Raw genomic sequence first — 19062 nt, 5'->3', positions numbered from 1 at the left:
TAATTTTGGTGATCAAAGATGAGTTTTAAGGGATAAAATTATTGACTACAGGGCGACTTTAACAAAAAACACATTTTGTCTAAAGATTCAACAAACGCTCCTTTCTAACTTATTTCATCTGTCAGGCTTTATAGAGTTAAAAATGCATGTTAAGTTTTAAAATGATAAAAAATATTATAACAATAACATGAAACATGCTCAAGGCTGTGTCTGGAAACTGAAAATGCTGCCTTTTCAATGCACGTACAAACATCCTCAAAATTAAGAGGTTGAAAAAAGTAAATCAATTTCTAAATGCTAATTTATTTTCCAACTCATGAGTCCATTTCTACTGGGAAATAAGCACTGTAGACATTAAATATGTGCTTGGGGTTTTTGTCAAGCTCACTTGAATTTGTTCTAGATCATTAGATGTGACATTAAGGTGATGTTTGTTTTAGGAGGTGAATTCATACAAACGCTGCTGGATTTCTTTTGAGACAGTCAAAAATGCATTTGGACGATATGTGATGCATTGCGATACATTAGCGATAACCATATGTTACAAGTGATGAACAAGTGATGGTCACTCCGCTGGGACACCTGTATCAACTTGACTTTACTCCAAACCTGTCTGTTTTTCTTAAAGATCCTAATGTTGTTTTGGAGTCTCCTACAACAGGTTTACATGCATCCAAGTTCAAAAAACACTTTAATTTTCTCTAATATACATCGCAGCATCACCTCATTTCTCAATGAGTCTGAAACGGTTAGTTTGAAGATTCAGTCTCTCTAAACCCCGCCTCTCTGAGAGTTGCTCTGCTCTGATTGGTCAGATGGCTCAGGTGTTGTGATTGGTCGACCGCTTAACTAAATGTTCATTAACATCTGAATTTTCCTCATTTATATAAAGTGTGGGTTTTACAGTATCAATCTCATCAGTGGATTTGCAGAAAACAGCGTCTTCTCGACACGAACAACACGAATCAAACTCTTCCAGCCTCAGATACACTACAGTGTTTGAGGGCAGAGCTAAGAGTTGATTGTTCAGCCAATCAAGACCAGAGGCTGGCATTATGCAAATGAGTTACATTGTAACAGGAAGTGAGACTGGAATTACTGACGACTCGTTTCAGCAGTTCAGAATCAATTCTTTCTTTTAAGAGACAATAACTTTATTCGTCGTGCACTTTGATCTTTTACATTCACAAACAGCTCTATTACAAACTAGAAAAGATAATATTTGAAAAAGCGTAATTTAAGATATTTTTTGTTATGCATTGACATTAACACAGGTTTGAAGTTCCATTTTTAGGTGAACTGTCCCTTTAAGAATTATAATTTGCCAGTTTGTGCTTAATGTCTAACTGACAAAGATTTCCCAAATCTGAGACACTTTGAGGAAACATTCAAAAGAGGCAATATATGTGGATTAAGTTCACTAAGAAGTGAAGAAACCACTAAGCCAGTGATCACAGGTAATCCCTTCTGACAAAAAGCAATCGCTGGACAAGGAACAGATGATGTGATGTGAATCAAAAACGCTTGAATTATTGAAGAGAGCACAAACAAGACGAATATTATCATTACACGGCAAACCCGGCGGGACTTTGGAGGAGTGTTAAAGCAACACAACTAATCAAACTTCATCAGTGTCAATTACCAGAAGCCCTTTACTTTCTACAATCCTGCCGGCCCAGATCGGGCTGATAAACCAGTGAATAATAATCACGATCGCCCAGTTCTGCCATCTGTTATTCAGTTTGTGAGAACGCCTGCTTTCCAAGACCAGGATTCCTGGATTTCACAGGGTTTCACAGTGTTTGTGTAATGAACTTAAGTGTGTTTGTCAATCAAGCGGTTCTCAGCTGAACCCTGTGAAGAGCCTGATAACTGAGCGCTTGTGCAACCCAAAGCTTTCCAAAGCTGCTTAAAACAAAAGACTGTGCTGTCTTCTGAGAAACGAATGTCAGAAGATAAATGTGAAGAGACGAAGCACAGGTAGGAGACGGATAGAAAATAAGCGGATACACAACATCACTACTGTCACTCATGCTTCGCTTTAGGGATTTGTTCAAACATTTGCCACACATGGTTTAGGTTACGAACAGGAATGCTATCCTGAAATCATGCGGCATGAGCCGTTCATACTTTAAGCAATAGCACTTATTATTTTCACCTAGTGGATGATAAAACATACCTGCAAAAAAAACTAAGATTTAAACAAGTTTTTGAATAAAATAAAATGTCAACTTACACTGCCGCTCAAAAGTTTTGGATCGGTACGATTTTTAATGTTTTTAATAGAAGTCTCTTCTGCTCACCAAGGCTGCATTTATTTGATTAAAAATACAAAAAAAAACAGTAATGTTGTATAATATTATGACGATTTAAAATATCTCTTTTCTATGTGAATATATATAGTGTAATTTATTCCTGTGATCAAACCTGAATTTTCAGCATCATTACTCCAGTCTTCAGTGTCACATGATCCTTCAGAAATCACTATAATATGATGATTTGATGATCAAGAAACATTTATGATTATTATCAGAGTTGAAAACAGTTGTGTAATTTTTTTCAGGATTCTTTGATGAATATAAAGTTCAAAAGAACATGCAGCATTTATTTGAAATAGAATATTTTGTAACATTATAAATGTCTTTACTGCAACTTTTGATCAATTTATTTCATCCTTGATGAATAAAAGTATTGATTTCTTTTATTTCTTTCCCCCCAAAAAATTAAATAAAAATTCTTACCGACCCCAAACTTTTGAACGGTTGTGTTTAATGTTACAAAAGATTTATATTTCAGATAAATGCTTTTTTTTTTTTTTACTTTATTCATCAAATAATCCTGAAATAAAAATGTAAATAACAGTTATCAACACTGATAATAATCATAAATGTTTCTTGAGCATCAAATCATCATATTATAGTGATTTCTGAAGGATCATGTGACACTGAAGACTGGAGTAATGATGCTGAAAATTCAGCTTTGATCACAGGAATAAATTACACTTTACTATATATTCACATAGAAAACAGATATTTTACATTATAATAATATTTCACAATATTACTGTTTTTTTTGTATTTTTAATCAAAAATCTTACCGATCCAAAACATTTAGTAGGGACGCTCGGACGATATACTACCATTATCCAGTGACACTGATTTGTCCCTAGCAATAATTTCGATACAAAATTAAAATATATTTATATATAACCACTGTTGCCTGGTTGGGTCTTGTGGGTTTTATGTATTTCTTATTTTATTTAACCAGGAAACATCTCATTTAGATTAAAATTACTAGAGCGTTCTGAGCAAAATGTGCTAATCCTGGAACACAAATGGTTAATAGATCTAGGTCCCGCCTCCTGAACACACATCCCTAAGCTGATTGGCTTTGTGTTTTCTTTCTAACTTGTGAGAGGCTGTAGCTACATTTGGTTGTGCGAAGCGGCAAAGCTCTTCCGAAGGAAACCTAGATGCGGTAAACTAGAAGTAAAGAACGAAAATGCCCATAAGGACAACATTTTCGTATATTGCCATTTTTGTAGGGACAAAGACAAAATGTCCCCACAAAGATGGCAATTTCCAAAATCCTTGTGGGGATTTTTTTTGTGTGTGTGACGATTCGAGTGACGATTTTTGAAAATGCAGAGAGTTATCTGTGATAGGGTTAGTGTAGAGGGATAGAACACACAGTTTGTACAGTATAAAAATCATTATGACTATGGAAAGTCCACGTTACACATGAAAACACAAAATTGCTTGGTCTGTTGAAATGAGAGGTCTGTTTGATCAAGTTGAAACCCTTGTCATCTCAGTCTCATCAGCTGAGGATGAAATAAGTTAAATTGCTCTTAGGACACTGAAAACATGGCTCAGAACAATTGCACAAGTTGCTGTGTGTCATATCCAACAGGATATTTCTGAATCTGATGCTAAAATGCTGGGTTGTTTTAAACCAACTTTGGGTCAAATATGGACAAACTCAGCCGTTGGGTCAAATTTTTTAATTACATTTTTAACCCAACATTTGGGTTTCACCATATTTGACCCAACCCAGCATTTTTTTATAGAGTGAAACAAGGCAGTGTCGAGATCACCAAAACTTTCAGTAAAAACAATGCTTTTTAGTCGAAGATGACATTATATGCTGATTTTATGATCAACTTTACACTGCAACATATGCCATTGTGTGCAAACAGATGTAAACAAATAAAGATATATCTAACATTCATCATTTTTTGTATATTTAAATTGTTGTGGAAACCGGGACACATTTTACTTTTCAGGATTCTTTGATAAATAGAAAGTTCAAAAGAACAGCATTTATTTTGAATAGAATATTTACTAAGAATATAAATGTCACTTTTGATTCATTTAATAATGCATCCTTGCTGACCACAAAACTTTTAAATGGTAGTATAAAAAAATAACTAAATCCTTCTTCAAACTAAAGCCTGAAATCAAATACTTCTCGTTAAATTCCTTCGAAACCAAATGATCTGAACTGTTATTCACATCCATTTATAGCTCTACACTTTCACTGAGAAAAGCACGAGATAGATGAGAAAGCTCGTCACAAGCATTCGTTTTTACAGTAACTAGATAATGGACTCCTAAAATACCGCAGCATCTTGAGCTTCTGCTCACTGTAAACTACAGTTAGCATCTGAGCATGTAATTAAAGCATCGATGAGCGCTACGGATCACGTCCTCCACAGTCCATCACTGCTTAAAGGAGAAACACAGGCATCTCCGGGGTTTGCTTTGCTATTCAACCAACACTCGACAGAAAAGGTCTTGATGTTGAACAATTTAAAACAATAGACAAATTTTGAGAATTTTTGTGCTCTTGTTGTTATTGTTCATAGTGACCATGACTGTCAAGCTTTAAAAAGGACAAAAAAGCAACATATCATCTAAATGACTTGTGCACTAATCACTCAAAAAAATAGATTTTGCCTCCTGTTAAATTTAATTAATTAAAATAAGCAAAAGTAACACAATTGTTTAATATTTTGTCACAACTTAATTTAATTGTGTTCAATCAACGTAATATATTTAAAACTGAAGTTTACTTAATTCATTTGTGTGAAAACTACATGAATTATTTTTGTTGACAACTAACTTGGCAGTGGATCTGTAGCTCCCAGCATGCTTCTCAAGGGACTGCATTAGGAGGGTAAATTTAGGGATTAAAATGTTATTTTATGTGTTTTTCAGTAAATGTAAAGATGTTGTTAGTTGATGTTAGTATTTAATGTTCAGTTATGTCAGAAACTTAGAGGACTTTATGTAATGTTTTTGAATTTTGTGGTTACCATTATGCAGAAGAGTGACGACTGTGTTTAGGATGTGGAAACTCAGTATACAGACTATATGCATGAAACCTCACTTACCGACCTGCATAAGTCATATCTAATATTACTATGCGAAAAGATGTTTTATTTAAATTGAATGCTAGTAGCTACTATCATTGGAAGTAACTATTGAGTCAAACTAGCTAAAATTATAATGTTGGAGATTTTAGGGAGGACAAAAATTAAATCTGGGTAACTTGACAAAATTCTATCTTTAGGAATGACACAAATATTTTAGTAGTCTTGACCAAATTAATTTAAGTTCATACAGCAAGATTACAACAAATCATTTCAAACAAATTCGATTTTGTTGGATAAATATAATTAAATTTCGTGGAAAACCTTTCCTTAATTGAATTAAGTTGGTTCAACAGATTATTTTTTTGAGTGATCCATGTTTTTAAGTCATACAATTAAATGCAGAAAAAAAATCTGTGAAATTTACATTTAAAAAGACAGCTTGGTTGCCAGAATTTTACAGTAAAAAAAACAGTAGCAATATTCTAGGTTTTAAAGAGCTGAGGTAAATACGAATATACAGTAGTATAGAACACACAGTACAGGGTCACTAACTAACATGTCACTAAAATAATGCAATAATGTACATAAGTGATGAGACAAAATAAAAGTGTCACGCATGGATTTTGGGAATGTTTTTTCACTGTAAATTATAAGATGACTTCTTACTTTAACAGTATTTGCTTTTATTGAAAAGTACTATTAGTTTATCACCGTATATAGAAAGAGAACTTACTGTTAACCAACTAACAGGTTTTTATTGTAGATTGTATAGTTCTTTTTAAATAGAAATAGAGCTGTTTGTGAATGTATAAGGTCTGCAAAGTTTTAAAGATCAAAGTCCACGACAAATAAAGTTATTGTCTCCTAAAAGAATTGATTCTGAACTTTCGAAACGAGTCGTCAGTAATTCCAGTCTCACTTCCTGCAGCAAACTTACGTTACAATGTAACAAATTTGAATAATGCCAGAATCACTTCGATGAACTTCAGAAGGACGAGATTAATACAGTAAAACACAAAAAATGCCATTGTTACTGTTCGTATCACTGCGTCAAGTGTTGAGGTATAGAGTTCAGATATGCTAATGAGCGTTTCGTTTTCTACACATGCTGTAAGTGGTCGACCAATCACAGCAGACTAGGCCATCTGACCAATCAGAGCAGAGCAGCTCTCAGAAAGGCGGGGCTTAGAGAGACTGAATCTTCAAACTAACCGTTTCAGACCTTTGTTTTATAAATGAGGGGATGTGCAATGAATACTATGAGAAAGCATGGATGCATGTAAACGTATTGTAGGAGACTCAAAAACATTTAAAATATTATAATAGGAGCACTTTAAAATCATATATTTTCACAGAGTAGCTTTGAAACAAAGCACAATTTGGTATTCAGAGACAATCTTCTCATGCACTTCAGCGCTCAAATTTCATTCTCCTTTCTGCAAATATTCGAAGTGCTGTCGGTTCAGCGTTTAGCGTGTCAAACCATGACGTGAGACACTGTTGAAACTGAAACCAAAGTGAATGAGATTTGTGAGGCTTATCATGGAGCAGAAGTGGGTTTTGTTTTACTTGTAGGTGTTCTGGACATTATGAACAAGATCTGCCTAAAGATTATTAAAAAAATAAACAGCTAAAGGGTTTGTAACAACATGAGGGAGAGTAAATATTAAATAATGAATGAACTACTCCTAAACCCAAACACTAGAGATCAAGCTCATCCTCCAACTGAGAAAATGAAAGAACATGTAGAGACTCAAACTGTTAAAATTACCAGACCACGACCGATCGAGTGGGACCCAGATCAATAATATCAAATGAGATGAAAAGTTATTTCATTGGCTTCCCAATTCAACACACAGCCCAATTTTCCAAGCGCCTCTTATTAAAAATGCATCAAGAGAGCCTTGAAGGCAGCGCTGTTGTTTGGCCAAGGACATTATATGAGAAATAACTTCAAAGCCACGACTGCAATCCCGCGGCCTTGTGTCGAAACACTGTTGATAGAAGAAAGCCACTAAATGTTTGCATTCATGAAAAGAGCTCCATTATTTACCAATGTGACATTATGATGAATACAGTATTCATGCTTTCTGTTCAATGGCATTTCAATGTATGACATTTCCCTACAACATAACGAGGACTTTACATGCACAATGATCTGCTGTTGTTGTTTAGCACTCGAACATGCACAAGAAAGCTGAAAATGAATCCGAGGGAGGATAATGTCGTGCTGCGGCAGCTCAACTTCATTCTGTGATTTCCATTAGATTTCCATTAGACTGAGTCACACGAACACATGTGAGGGAACGCTGCTCGAGTTTAAAGGTGTTTGTTGGAAGTAAAATGGTTTTAAACAGCAGCGTGTGGGATTTTTTACTCATCCGGTCGGCTTCGAGTCACGTCAAATGAGATCGTGTTAATTATAGAAGAATTTCATACTGTGTATTCGAAACAAACAGATCAATCAAAACAGTTCAATATTTGACACACAACACACAATCTCCAGTATATCTCTGATTATTAATTCTTCTCAAGTCACTACTTTTACCCTAAGAGTCGCTATGTGTGACAGACGGACAGTTATGAGCTATTTCTGAATCTCTCTGTGAGGTTTAGTCTGCCAGATATAAATCTAATGCATAAACAACATATGAACAGCATCAATCACGCCTGCTGTCCTGTTCTACAAGACCCTTGCAACCTGCGCTTTTCATTAAAGCAAAGCCCTGAAGAAACCCTGAACTGTGCACTTCATTAAAAAGATTAATAAGACCAGTTATTTTATACAGTATGAGAAGAGAAATGCTATCAGAGAAAATGAGTTGTCAGAGTAACTGGGGAAATAAAAATAAACGCCTCTCAAATGGAACATTTAAAGGTGCAACTCCAACTAATGTTACAGTAAAAACATGAAATCATAAAACAAAAATCTGATAAATCCATCCACCTATCTAGATTGCATATTTACCCGACTCTCCATAAAATCCTCCATGTTACTGCAATAAATATGATATATATATATATATATAAAAAATTATGAGACAATGTTACAAGTATGACGAGGTTGGCATTCTGGTATATATTTCACAGGTCCTTATACAGTATGTCATTGAATTTTATAATATTAACTTATTTGAGCTATTAGAATGTGTTACTGTAAAATTTACTGATAATAATAATAAATGTGGAAGGCCATATGTAACATAAAATGTCCAGGTAACAAATCTAGGAAGAAAAAATTAAGTTTTAAAATAAATTCTAAACAAATGTGATGATTCACATAGGGAATTGTGGGAATGACCCTTTACATTTTTACTGTAAATCTATACATTCACATTGTTGAGTACAATAAACATTTCCCTAGGAAAAAACTTACAATACTTTAAAATGCCATGTTTTTATCTTTAAATGTAGTGTATGTTACGTTCACACAAGAAATATATTAGTCACTTCAAAATACAAAAATGCTACATAATGCATTAATATCTAGAGAGAGAGAGAGAGAGAGAGAGAGAGAGAGAGAGAGAGAGAGAGAGAGAGAGAGAGAGAATTTAAGCATTTAGATAGATAGATAGATAGATAGATAGATAGATAGATAGATAGATAGATAGATAGATAGATAGATAGATAGATAGATAGATAGATAGATAGACTTTTGTTCACTTCCATACAGTATCTCTAGATGTTGATGAGAACTGAGAATGAAATGAGAACCGGGACAAAACGAGAACAAATTAGCAAAAAAAGCGATTTATCCCTATCAATGTCCTGTGGTAACGGTAACGCACTCGACTAGAGAACGCGTATAAAAAGCCTCTGTTAGTTCCGAAGGCATATGAATGCAGGTGTGCTCAGCATTGCACAGATATATAACTGAGGCTCAGTAAACTATGTTTTTGCGTTTTTCCATCTGATCCATAGACACCTGCAGCCCCTGAAACAGCAGCACTTACCCTGAGCACACGACAGTATACAGCACAACACTATATTCCCAATGATAAATCCAGTTTTAATCGTCATCGTGGTAGCGCGAGCGCATCTGATAAATCCTCTATTCGAAAGCACTAAAAATCCTCGGCATCCATCATTATCATCTGCTCTCATAGTGTCAGGTGTCCGGCAGAAACGGGCATTCCTCGCGCTGGAGAGAGGGAGAGAGAGGGACTGATCTGGAGTCAGTCAGCGCTGGATGTATGAGGAGACCAACAGCAGCAGAACCTTGACGAGGACTCAACCATCTCGCCAACAGGGGCACAAAGTATTCTCTGTACTCCTCATATGAGTCTCCTCACTTACACAGCAGCGCATGCCGCTTTCAATGCATCTCTAATGAACGCATGCATTCGCATGCACGTTGCATTTCACAACGAGTCTCCACACGCGCGCGCGTTACTGTTTTAAATGTTGCAGTTGCATCAACCAAAAGCAACGTCTGAACATTTGAAAAAGTGAATGCTTGCAATCGGCGACATCGGTGCATCGTGATTGATTACAGTGGGCTATTATATGTTTTTAAAATTAAATTGGTTTTAAAATGTTATTGGTAAAACCATGCATGAATTAAATTGCCATTGAACGTCACATTCAATGCAATTGTAACGTTTTGAAAATTGCATTTACAAATAGTTGGCAATACTATTAAAATTGTTCAAATGTGCATCAACTAAACGCAATAGCTTACTCTAATAAAGAGAAAGAGGAATGGCACTGACACTGTACGTGCCTAAAATGCATTACGCATTACTATTTAAAATGTTTGCAATGCACAACGTAAAAGCAATGCCAGTAACTCTTTATATTAGTGTCCTTGTTAAACATGGTACATGTAGCCTAGTTACTATAGTGATTACTATAAATTGTGCATAATTACATGCAACTAACCCTAAATCACAACATAATCTTAACCCTATATTAAAACGTAGTTGATAATTATTAATCAGTACTTAAAAATATAATTACACAGAAAAACGGACACCTTTGAATACCACAATATACCTAATTCTAATAAATGCACATATGCATGCATTCAAACACTGCATGAAATAAACACTGCATGAAATGCACAACTAACGTTTTATTTTGCATAAAGTTGCCATTTGTATGCATTAACGCATTTGAAACCGATGCATCAGTTTATGTTTTGCATTATCATAATCAGTCCATTCCAGCACTTCATTAAAAGTGGGAGAGTGTCCAATTTATCTATGTTTAGCCCCCCTAAGGTACATTTAATCAACGGTGGGATTTTAGAGGGAGTCTTCCGCCATCTGTAGGTTAGGACCACTTCTGTTACATACACACACACACAGAGAGAGAGAGAGAGAGAGAGACACAGAGAGAGAGACACAGAGAGAGAGACACAGAGAGAGAGAGAGAGACACACACAGAGAGAGAGAGAGAGAGAGAGAGAGAGACACACACAGAGAGAGAGACAGAGACACACACACAGAGAGAGAGAGAGAGAGAGGCACAGAGAGAGACACAGAGAGAGAGACACAGAGAGAGAGACACAGAGAGAGAGACACAGAGAGAGAGACACAGAGAGAGAGACACAGAGAGAGAGAGAGAGACACACACAGAGAGAGAGAGAGAGAGAGAGAGAGAGAGAGAGAGAGAGAGAGAGAGAGAGAGAGAGAGAGAGAGAGAGAGAGAGAGAGAGAGAGAGAGAGAGAGAGACTCACACACACACAGCCAACTTCTCTCTCACCTTCTAATACACACACATTTGCATGCACACATTCAGATAAGGATGGCTGAGAGCTTGAGTTTCTTTGGAAAATATTTGTTAACAGTTAACAATTATGATAATCAGAAAGATAGAGACTCGTTAAAGATGTTTTCTATAGCAGGGCTTTAAGGCATCAAGAGTCACACACACACACACACACACACACACACACACACACACACACACACACACACACACACACAGAGGTCAGTCAAGAGCTGTCCGTGGTGCTGAATTCATTACTGCACACTATAGATTCCAGAACATCCTATTAAAGGAACAGTTCACACAAAACATAATTTACTTGACATCAATGACACTAAACGCTCAAAATGTGATGCTGTTTGATATTCAACCACAACTACTGTTCCATACAACAATCATTTATGGTCACAAAAGGCTTAAAACACGACAACAACAAAAAAAACTTATTTGAAGTCTTCTAAAGATATACAATATGTGTGAGAATATTCACTATAAATGATTCATCTTCTCAGTAGATTATTTGTGCTGAGCATATTAAAACTTTGGCTTGACCTGACATCAAAACTATAAAACGTTTTCAATTTATTTGATTTCAGCAAAAACACTTATGAGGGGAATTAACTAATCATGCAATCTAGCATTGCGACATAATCAGTGATGATAAATGATAAAATATAAAACAAACTAAAAGGGAGTTCACTCTTCTGCAAATTAGTACTTATGCAGCGACAACCATTGGGATTTGCTGTAAAGTTAGAATATAAACTTTGAAAATGTCTATGTATAAAAATGCAATTTTAAAATGCACTTGGGAAAAACTTTTGGTGTATAATTTCCATCACCAAATCACATTGACTTTTGGCTTTTTTTTTTTTTATAAGACTTTACCATTGCTTATCAACCTCAGAGCTTGAAAGTGTATGTTTTATCTTAAAAACAGGATTTTTAAAGAAGAAATGTTTTTTATCACAGTCCTGATGTTGTTTTCAGGCTCTACTAGAACAGGTTTTCCTGCTTAAATGTTGATTATTTCCCTCATATTCTCCATTGTTGCGGCTCCTCTCTTCCCAGTCTGTCAGTAACGCTCTGTTTACTTCCTGTCTCTATGAAGCCCCTCCTTCTGAAAAGCACACTGTGCTCTGATTGGTCGGCTGGAGCAGTGTGTTGTGATTGGTCGAGCGCTTCGAGTCTGTTTGGGAAATTAACATAACCGCCAATTTAACACACTACTAACTAACTCAACCAGGCCCCGCCCCTTTATTCTGCGTATGAATTATTATAATGAGGAATATTGTGACGTGTTCGTTCCCGGAAAAATAGTTCACAATTATTCCAAAGAAAATATTATATTCTAAAGTATTACATTTTTTTCTTTGGAATAATGTAAACTGCATAACTGCAGAAAGTTGTTACACTTTCATAAAGTGAACTCTGAACATGGACATTAGGACAAAAAGCCCTTTAATTCCAGGCCTCGACTGCTGTGCTCTATTGAGCCCTGGACATGCTATTAGAGAAAATCTTGTAAAAAGCAAACTCATAATAAGTTGTACAGGCATATCCAGAGCCGTCATTGTGCTTTATTGAAACATATTGCATGACATGAGAACACTAGACGCTTCTTACTCTTGAGCTGCCAACAGGTGAAAAACATCTTTTGAGTTATACAGTCACTTTAAATCAACTGAGAAAACCAAGACAAGCATTTCTATAGACTCTGATCCAGTGAAAGCTGTGCACATCTCACACTCCAGCGAGGATTAGCCCACACACTGCAACAGCACCACTGCAATAACATCATCTGTGTGATACATGCTCATGAATGCAAAGCATGCTGCTTTTCTGTGATTTATTTCTAGAGCAACCCATCTGTCCATTGATTTGGTGGAGGCCAGCAAAGCTGCAACTCACTGAAAACTGGCTCGCTGTCAAAATATTCGTCTCATATCAATACAACTGAAAATAGATATATAAACGGGCAGTGTTGAGGGTTATGTGTCACACAATCAGATTATTTTTTCCATGCATCTTTTGTTAAATTTGCGCCACTACATGCATTTTCTGATCAATGTGAGTGAAAACGGCTCTCCTTCTTGTGCCGGGATTAATATGTTTGTGCACGAGTATACGAGCATGATTCAATACAATTCACATTTATTTGTATAGCGCTTATCACAATACAAATCTTACAATGCAAAGTGATCTGTTATCAGAGGTAATTGTATAAGTTATGTATTTTAGAAATGAACATATACAAAATCAGAGTTAGGTAAAAATGTATTAATTTAAACAATGTAATAATTCAAGGCAGAAACAATGAGTTCATTGAAGTTATGAATGCTTGTTTGTTAACAAATGATTATGGCATTTAGAAAAATGACAAAAAATGTCATAAAAAATGATGATAATTAAAGTTCTAGAGGCATGCACAGCGGGACAAATACTTCTTTCAGCTCACCCTGAGATTTATGTTTTAGAAATGCCAAAATACTGCTGGTAAGCAAAAATAAATCCGGGCATTTTAACAGAATCGGGTTATACTTGTTATTTGTGACAAAACGGCCGAGTTTGGGGGTTGCAGGGATTTGCTCTGCCCTGGAGCTCGAGGAACGGACACTGTGAACTTTACCAATGCAATTTTCATGGTAAGGCCGATATACGATTGCATGCAAACATGTCTGTGGGCAACAGCAGAAAAATAGCACTTCTGATGTGCAAAACACCTCGAATCTGGAGCCGAGAGAGTCTCAGCCAGACAAAGTGAGCGCAGGAGTAACTGAGCTGTCTACAAAATGTAAAGAATTTCATAAATTATAATATAATGTAATATTATATAATATAACATTAGTAATATGTAACAGACAGGGAAAAGTATAAATCTAGTGCATGCTGTTAAAAAGGCATTAAATAGAAAAATGTAATAAATTTGAAATAATATAATATATATATATTTTTTTTTTATTGCATTTTTTTACATATATATTTTTTTAATTAATATGATATAATATATGGACAGGGAAAATCCACAGCATGAGTCGTACAAAAAGGGGTACTAATAAAACTTCAGTATGGTAAAAAAAATATATATAAAGAAATAAAAATGCATATTTTGCTAATGCATTTTCATGGTACGGCCTACATACTGTACGGTAGCATGCAAACATGTCTGTAAACACTAGTCCACAGCATAAAAATAGCACTTCTGATGAGGAATATAACTGCAAGCAAAACACCTCGATTCTGGAGCAGAGAGAGAGAGAGAAGTGAGGAAATGTAGCTCAAAAGTAAATGTGCATGTTATTTTCTACACGATGATTTTATAATGAGTATCGCAATTTGTAACCCATTACATTCCCCAAATGAATGAGCAAAATAAGTGTGTCAAGACCCTGCATTAAAACGCATGCCCACACAGAAGTCGTGCAAGTGTTTTCATCATTCACATCCTGAACACAAGCCTGTGGGCTACATAACACTAGACTTGTTTCTGTCATCTCTAATGCAGCTTTCAACATGACTGAGGTAAGATGCGCTCTACTTGGACATTTCAGGCTTTGATTTGGGCTTCATTAACATAGATTAATAGAGAGAGAGAGTTATCCAGGGAAGGGCTGGAGTTTCTGCGTTGGTAACAGTGGGCTCCATCTGAAGGTCTGGTTGAAAGATGAGAAGCTCATTAGAGATGCACTTTGCGAGGTCTCGTTCTACTGGACAATTTAATAACTAGCCACTCTCACCTCGTCTGATCCGCAACGCTTTCTGAATCCCAGGCAAGTCCCTCTTACAGTCCCTCCAATTTATTCTGTAAACCGTCGAGGAGCTCCGTTCATTTCTACCATCGGGAAACACTGATTTATTCCATTCAAGGTTACACTTTCATTGTTTCGGTGCAATTATGTATTTAACTACATGTACATACTATTGGGTTAGGTTTTGGTTGAGGGTTAATTGCATGTAATTATGCATAATTTACTGTTATTACTACGGTAAGTACATGTAACATATGTAACAAGGACACTGTAAAATAAAGTGTCACCCAATTCAAAACGCTTTATTTGTCCACAAAGGGAAATTACCAAGGCCACGTCGAGTCTCATAAACAGTATGCATAAAAGCATCATACATTAAATAAATAACACAATGTGCACGGAATTATAATATGCTACATATGATACCTAAAAACAAGCACATTCCATGAATAAATAGATATCAGAAGAATATGTTTCTTCTTGAGCTGCGCTAAATCTGAGATTGCTGGAGAAAACATTCAACATTGAGTTTTGAACGAGATTGTTTTTCTGAAATGTTTGTTATTTGAGGATTTCAACCGTTTTTAAAGTGTGTAATTTGTTCTTTGGTGTTGCTTTTAGCGTAGGAGGTCCATCGTACCTGGAGGACGCTTCCGTTTATCTGTGCGTTTCGGGAAGAACGATGAGGTCCGGCATCTGATCTGCATCACTTCTGGACAGGGATGTTGTTAAGCCAATCACTCGAGCCGGAAATGCCATGTGACTAATCACTCAGGAGTTGCAGGAAAATGACATCTGATGGCACAAGAACATGAACAAGAAAGATAGCGCATATATATATATATAAACAATAAACATGACATAACAGTGTACTGCATAATTCAATGCATTATTTTAAAAGCCATACATTTTTTAAAAAAATACATAAAAGCCATAATTTTTTTAATTTATGTAAATTTTAAATACCTTAAAACCCCAAAACACTGCACAAATGTACAGTAAATACATGAATAACGTGAGTGATATTAAATTTGTTTAAAAAATCCATTATGATGTTACAAAATCACATTTTACATTTACATGTACATCCCAAACGAAGAGCTAATGAGAGTAAGATGAATCATTTATAGTGAATATTCTCACACATATCGTCTATCTTTAGAAGACTTAAAACAAGTTTTTTGTTGTTGTCCTGTTTAAAGCCTTTTGTGACCATAAATGATTGTTGTATGGGACATTAGTTGTGGTTGAATATCAAGAGGGTAAAAATAGGCACTGATAAAATGTATTTTTAAAATTTAAGAAATATATAATATAACAGAACAATATAATATACAGAGAGATAAAAATAAGAAACTAAATGTCATAAAACAACATAGCATAACATAAAACATAACAAAAGATATGCAGACAATTTTATTAAATATAATATAATAATATATTATAAGCAATTATGTTGCTTAAGGAAAAAATATCAGAATACACTGCTAATTTTGAATAGTTGTCAATAAAGAAAAAATCTTATATCTAATATTATTTCATTTTATTTTTTATTCTAAACTGTTTTAATAATTCTTATTCATTGTAAGGTTTTAAAAATGGAACGTATACCTCATGCTTACACATGGTACAATCCACTTTCCACATTTAGAAACTATTCCTCGTGTGTACTGTACATTAGTGGCACATTTGCATCAGTTAAAACACATTTCTTTCCATGTAAAGAACATGAACTGAAGTATCTTCATCATCACTGGAACATTTCTGCATTGCACAATATATAACTCATCAGCACACATGTACAAACATACGCGGACTCCACAAAATACATTATGAAATTAGTATGAGAATGAAAAAAGAAAAATAAGACTAATTTTAAAATTTGAGTCTTCACCGCATAAAAACATAATGATAATAATCATCAGCACAAGTATTGTCCTCAGATCTGCAGAGATGGTCACCTGGACTCGAGCCCTAAAGCACGAGAGCAACTTCAGTGTGTTAATTCAGCAATAAATCAGCGAGCGCACACCGGGGGCTCGGCTGAGGGGAACACACTGATTACACACTCATATACTCCGCTGCAGTTTCAACATGAATATTTGACTGTTTCTGAGGGGAGAGATTATGCTTTTACAAAACACTGGACTACAGAGTTATGGTCAGCTGTATATGTTTGATGGGGGAACGGGTAGTAGGTCGTTGACCAAAACATTTCCTGTTTTACTCGAGGCAAATGCAATCCTGAAAGACATAAAAACCAGGCAAGAAGGTAAGACGTTGTAAAAATAAAAAAACTGGAGGCCAAAAAACAGCTTTATGATGTTAGTGAGCTGCTATCGTCATATGTGCACTTCTGATTCAAGAGTTCTTCAGGAAAAGACACTTTTACACTGATATTTATCCATCAGAAAGTAATCCCATAACACATTGCAAGAAAAAATCATTTTATTTTATTTATTTTTCAAATTATATATTTTTTTAGTTTTATAATTTTTTTTCAACCATAAGTTTCATTAGTGCCTGTTTTCTTTGACTAACTATAGATTTCCCTCTCTATTCTATTCTATTCTATTCTATTCTATTCTATTCTATGCTGTTATATCTATTAATTAAATTAAATAAGTAATTGCATCTAATATAAAAGTCTTTGTTTACATGATATATGTGCATGTATAGATACTATACTATATATATTGTGTGCGTGCGTGTGTGTGTGTGTGTGTGTGTGTGTGTGTGCGTGCGTGCGTGCGTGCACATGTCATACATACACACACATATATATAAATGGACAAATATGTGTGTATACACTGTATATACAGTACATATACACACAGACATATATGTATAATATATATAATACAATACAATTATATTTATACACACATATATTATGTAAACAAATACTTTTCTGTTAGATACGATTAATCGATTTGACAGCACATTATATTATATTATATAATTTGAATAGTAATATAATAAAAATTATATGTAATAAATATTTATAATTAATTAATTTTCTATATATATATATAGAATTGTATTATATATATATATGTATATATGTATATGTATATATATATATATATATATATATATATATATATATATATATATATATACACTGTATATATATAATTAAAACAAAATGTAAAGTAATTTGTAATAAATCTGTGATAATTTAACAATATATAAAAAAGATAACACATCTGTGCTGGTGACATAGATAATAAATACTGACATAATCAGAACGAGACACTGCATTAGAATATTGTTTTTAGCTTGGCAACATAATAATTAGGCTCTGTCCCAAACGGCGAACTTCATGTGCACTTACGGTCTAGTGGACTTGATGGCTGGCATGTGCGCATGTCCGTTAAGTCCACAAGACTGCCAACTAATGAGGTTTCATATCAGTTAAGGTGCCTATGTAGTCAGCAGACCGTAAGGATGCTCACTTTGTTTTGAAACGGAGCCAAAATCAAGTCTCTTTTCCTATATACACTGTAAAAATAAAGTTGCTTCCTTGAATTTTTAAGTACAATCAACTTAGATGTTTAAGTCATTTCAACTAACATTACAGTAAACTGACTTGAATTTTGTATTTCTTGAAACTATATATATTTTGGTGTTAATGCAATGTAAAAAACATCTGTCGTCATAACTTATTGATTGAATTTTTTACAGTGTATGAATATCCACTAGTGAACTTTTAGTGGAGGCGTCCCGTTTTATAGTGGTAATATTTCAGAGACTCTTTTTGTAAGTGCTCTAACACTTTGAATAACAGACTGGCGGCACAAACAGGGGAAATCATCAGTCTGCACATTTCCCACAACATCTTTGCTCTGCACATAATTTTATTAGTCTTCGCTGGATTTTGGGGCGAGGTATTACATATTCTCCCCAGATTTACTGCCTGGTATTTACTGAGCAGACTCAGGTTAAGTGTTCTGCTCAAGGGCACAACAGCAGAATAATCCCTACAATATTACTATCAAAGCCCTGAGCAGTTTTTCCTCTCGCCGGGAGGCTTCGACTCATGAATCTGATCAGCTCATTTGGCCCGAACGCTCGCCTTTGCTTGACATTGCAGACTTGAAGAATAGAATAGCAACTAGATCTTTCCATATTATAAAGAAAAGCACAATGCTGTGGACGTCGAGGGAGATTTGATACTTATAGAAGCGCAGATCCACATCTGGATCCTCTAGACTGGGTCA

General features: G+C 35.0%; 1 protein-coding gene across 1 annotated transcript in view; it reads right to left on the bottom strand.

Annotated features, from left to right (window-relative positions):
- Positions 1-9481, bottom strand: part of LOC143741306 (CUB and sushi domain-containing protein 3-like) — a 323702-nt gene extending 314221 nt beyond the window's left edge. The window contains exon 1 of the mRNA XM_077233739.1: positions 9331-9481. Coding sequence (XP_077089854.1) covers positions 9331-9481 — 151 coding nt within the window. The remainder of the gene's footprint in view (positions 1-9330) is intronic.
- Between the last annotated feature and the right edge of the window lie 9581 nt (positions 9482-19062).

This window comes from Siphateles boraxobius, unplaced genomic scaffold (assembly GCF_051911475.1).
Source record: "Siphateles boraxobius isolate OS27281-9 unplaced genomic scaffold, OSU_SipBor_1 186, whole genome shotgun sequence".
Lineage (NCBI taxonomy): Eukaryota > Metazoa > Chordata > Actinopteri > Cypriniformes > Leuciscidae > Siphateles > Siphateles boraxobius.
Note: the sequence above shows the minus strand (reverse complement) of the source record. Positions and strands in the feature narration are given on the sequence as shown.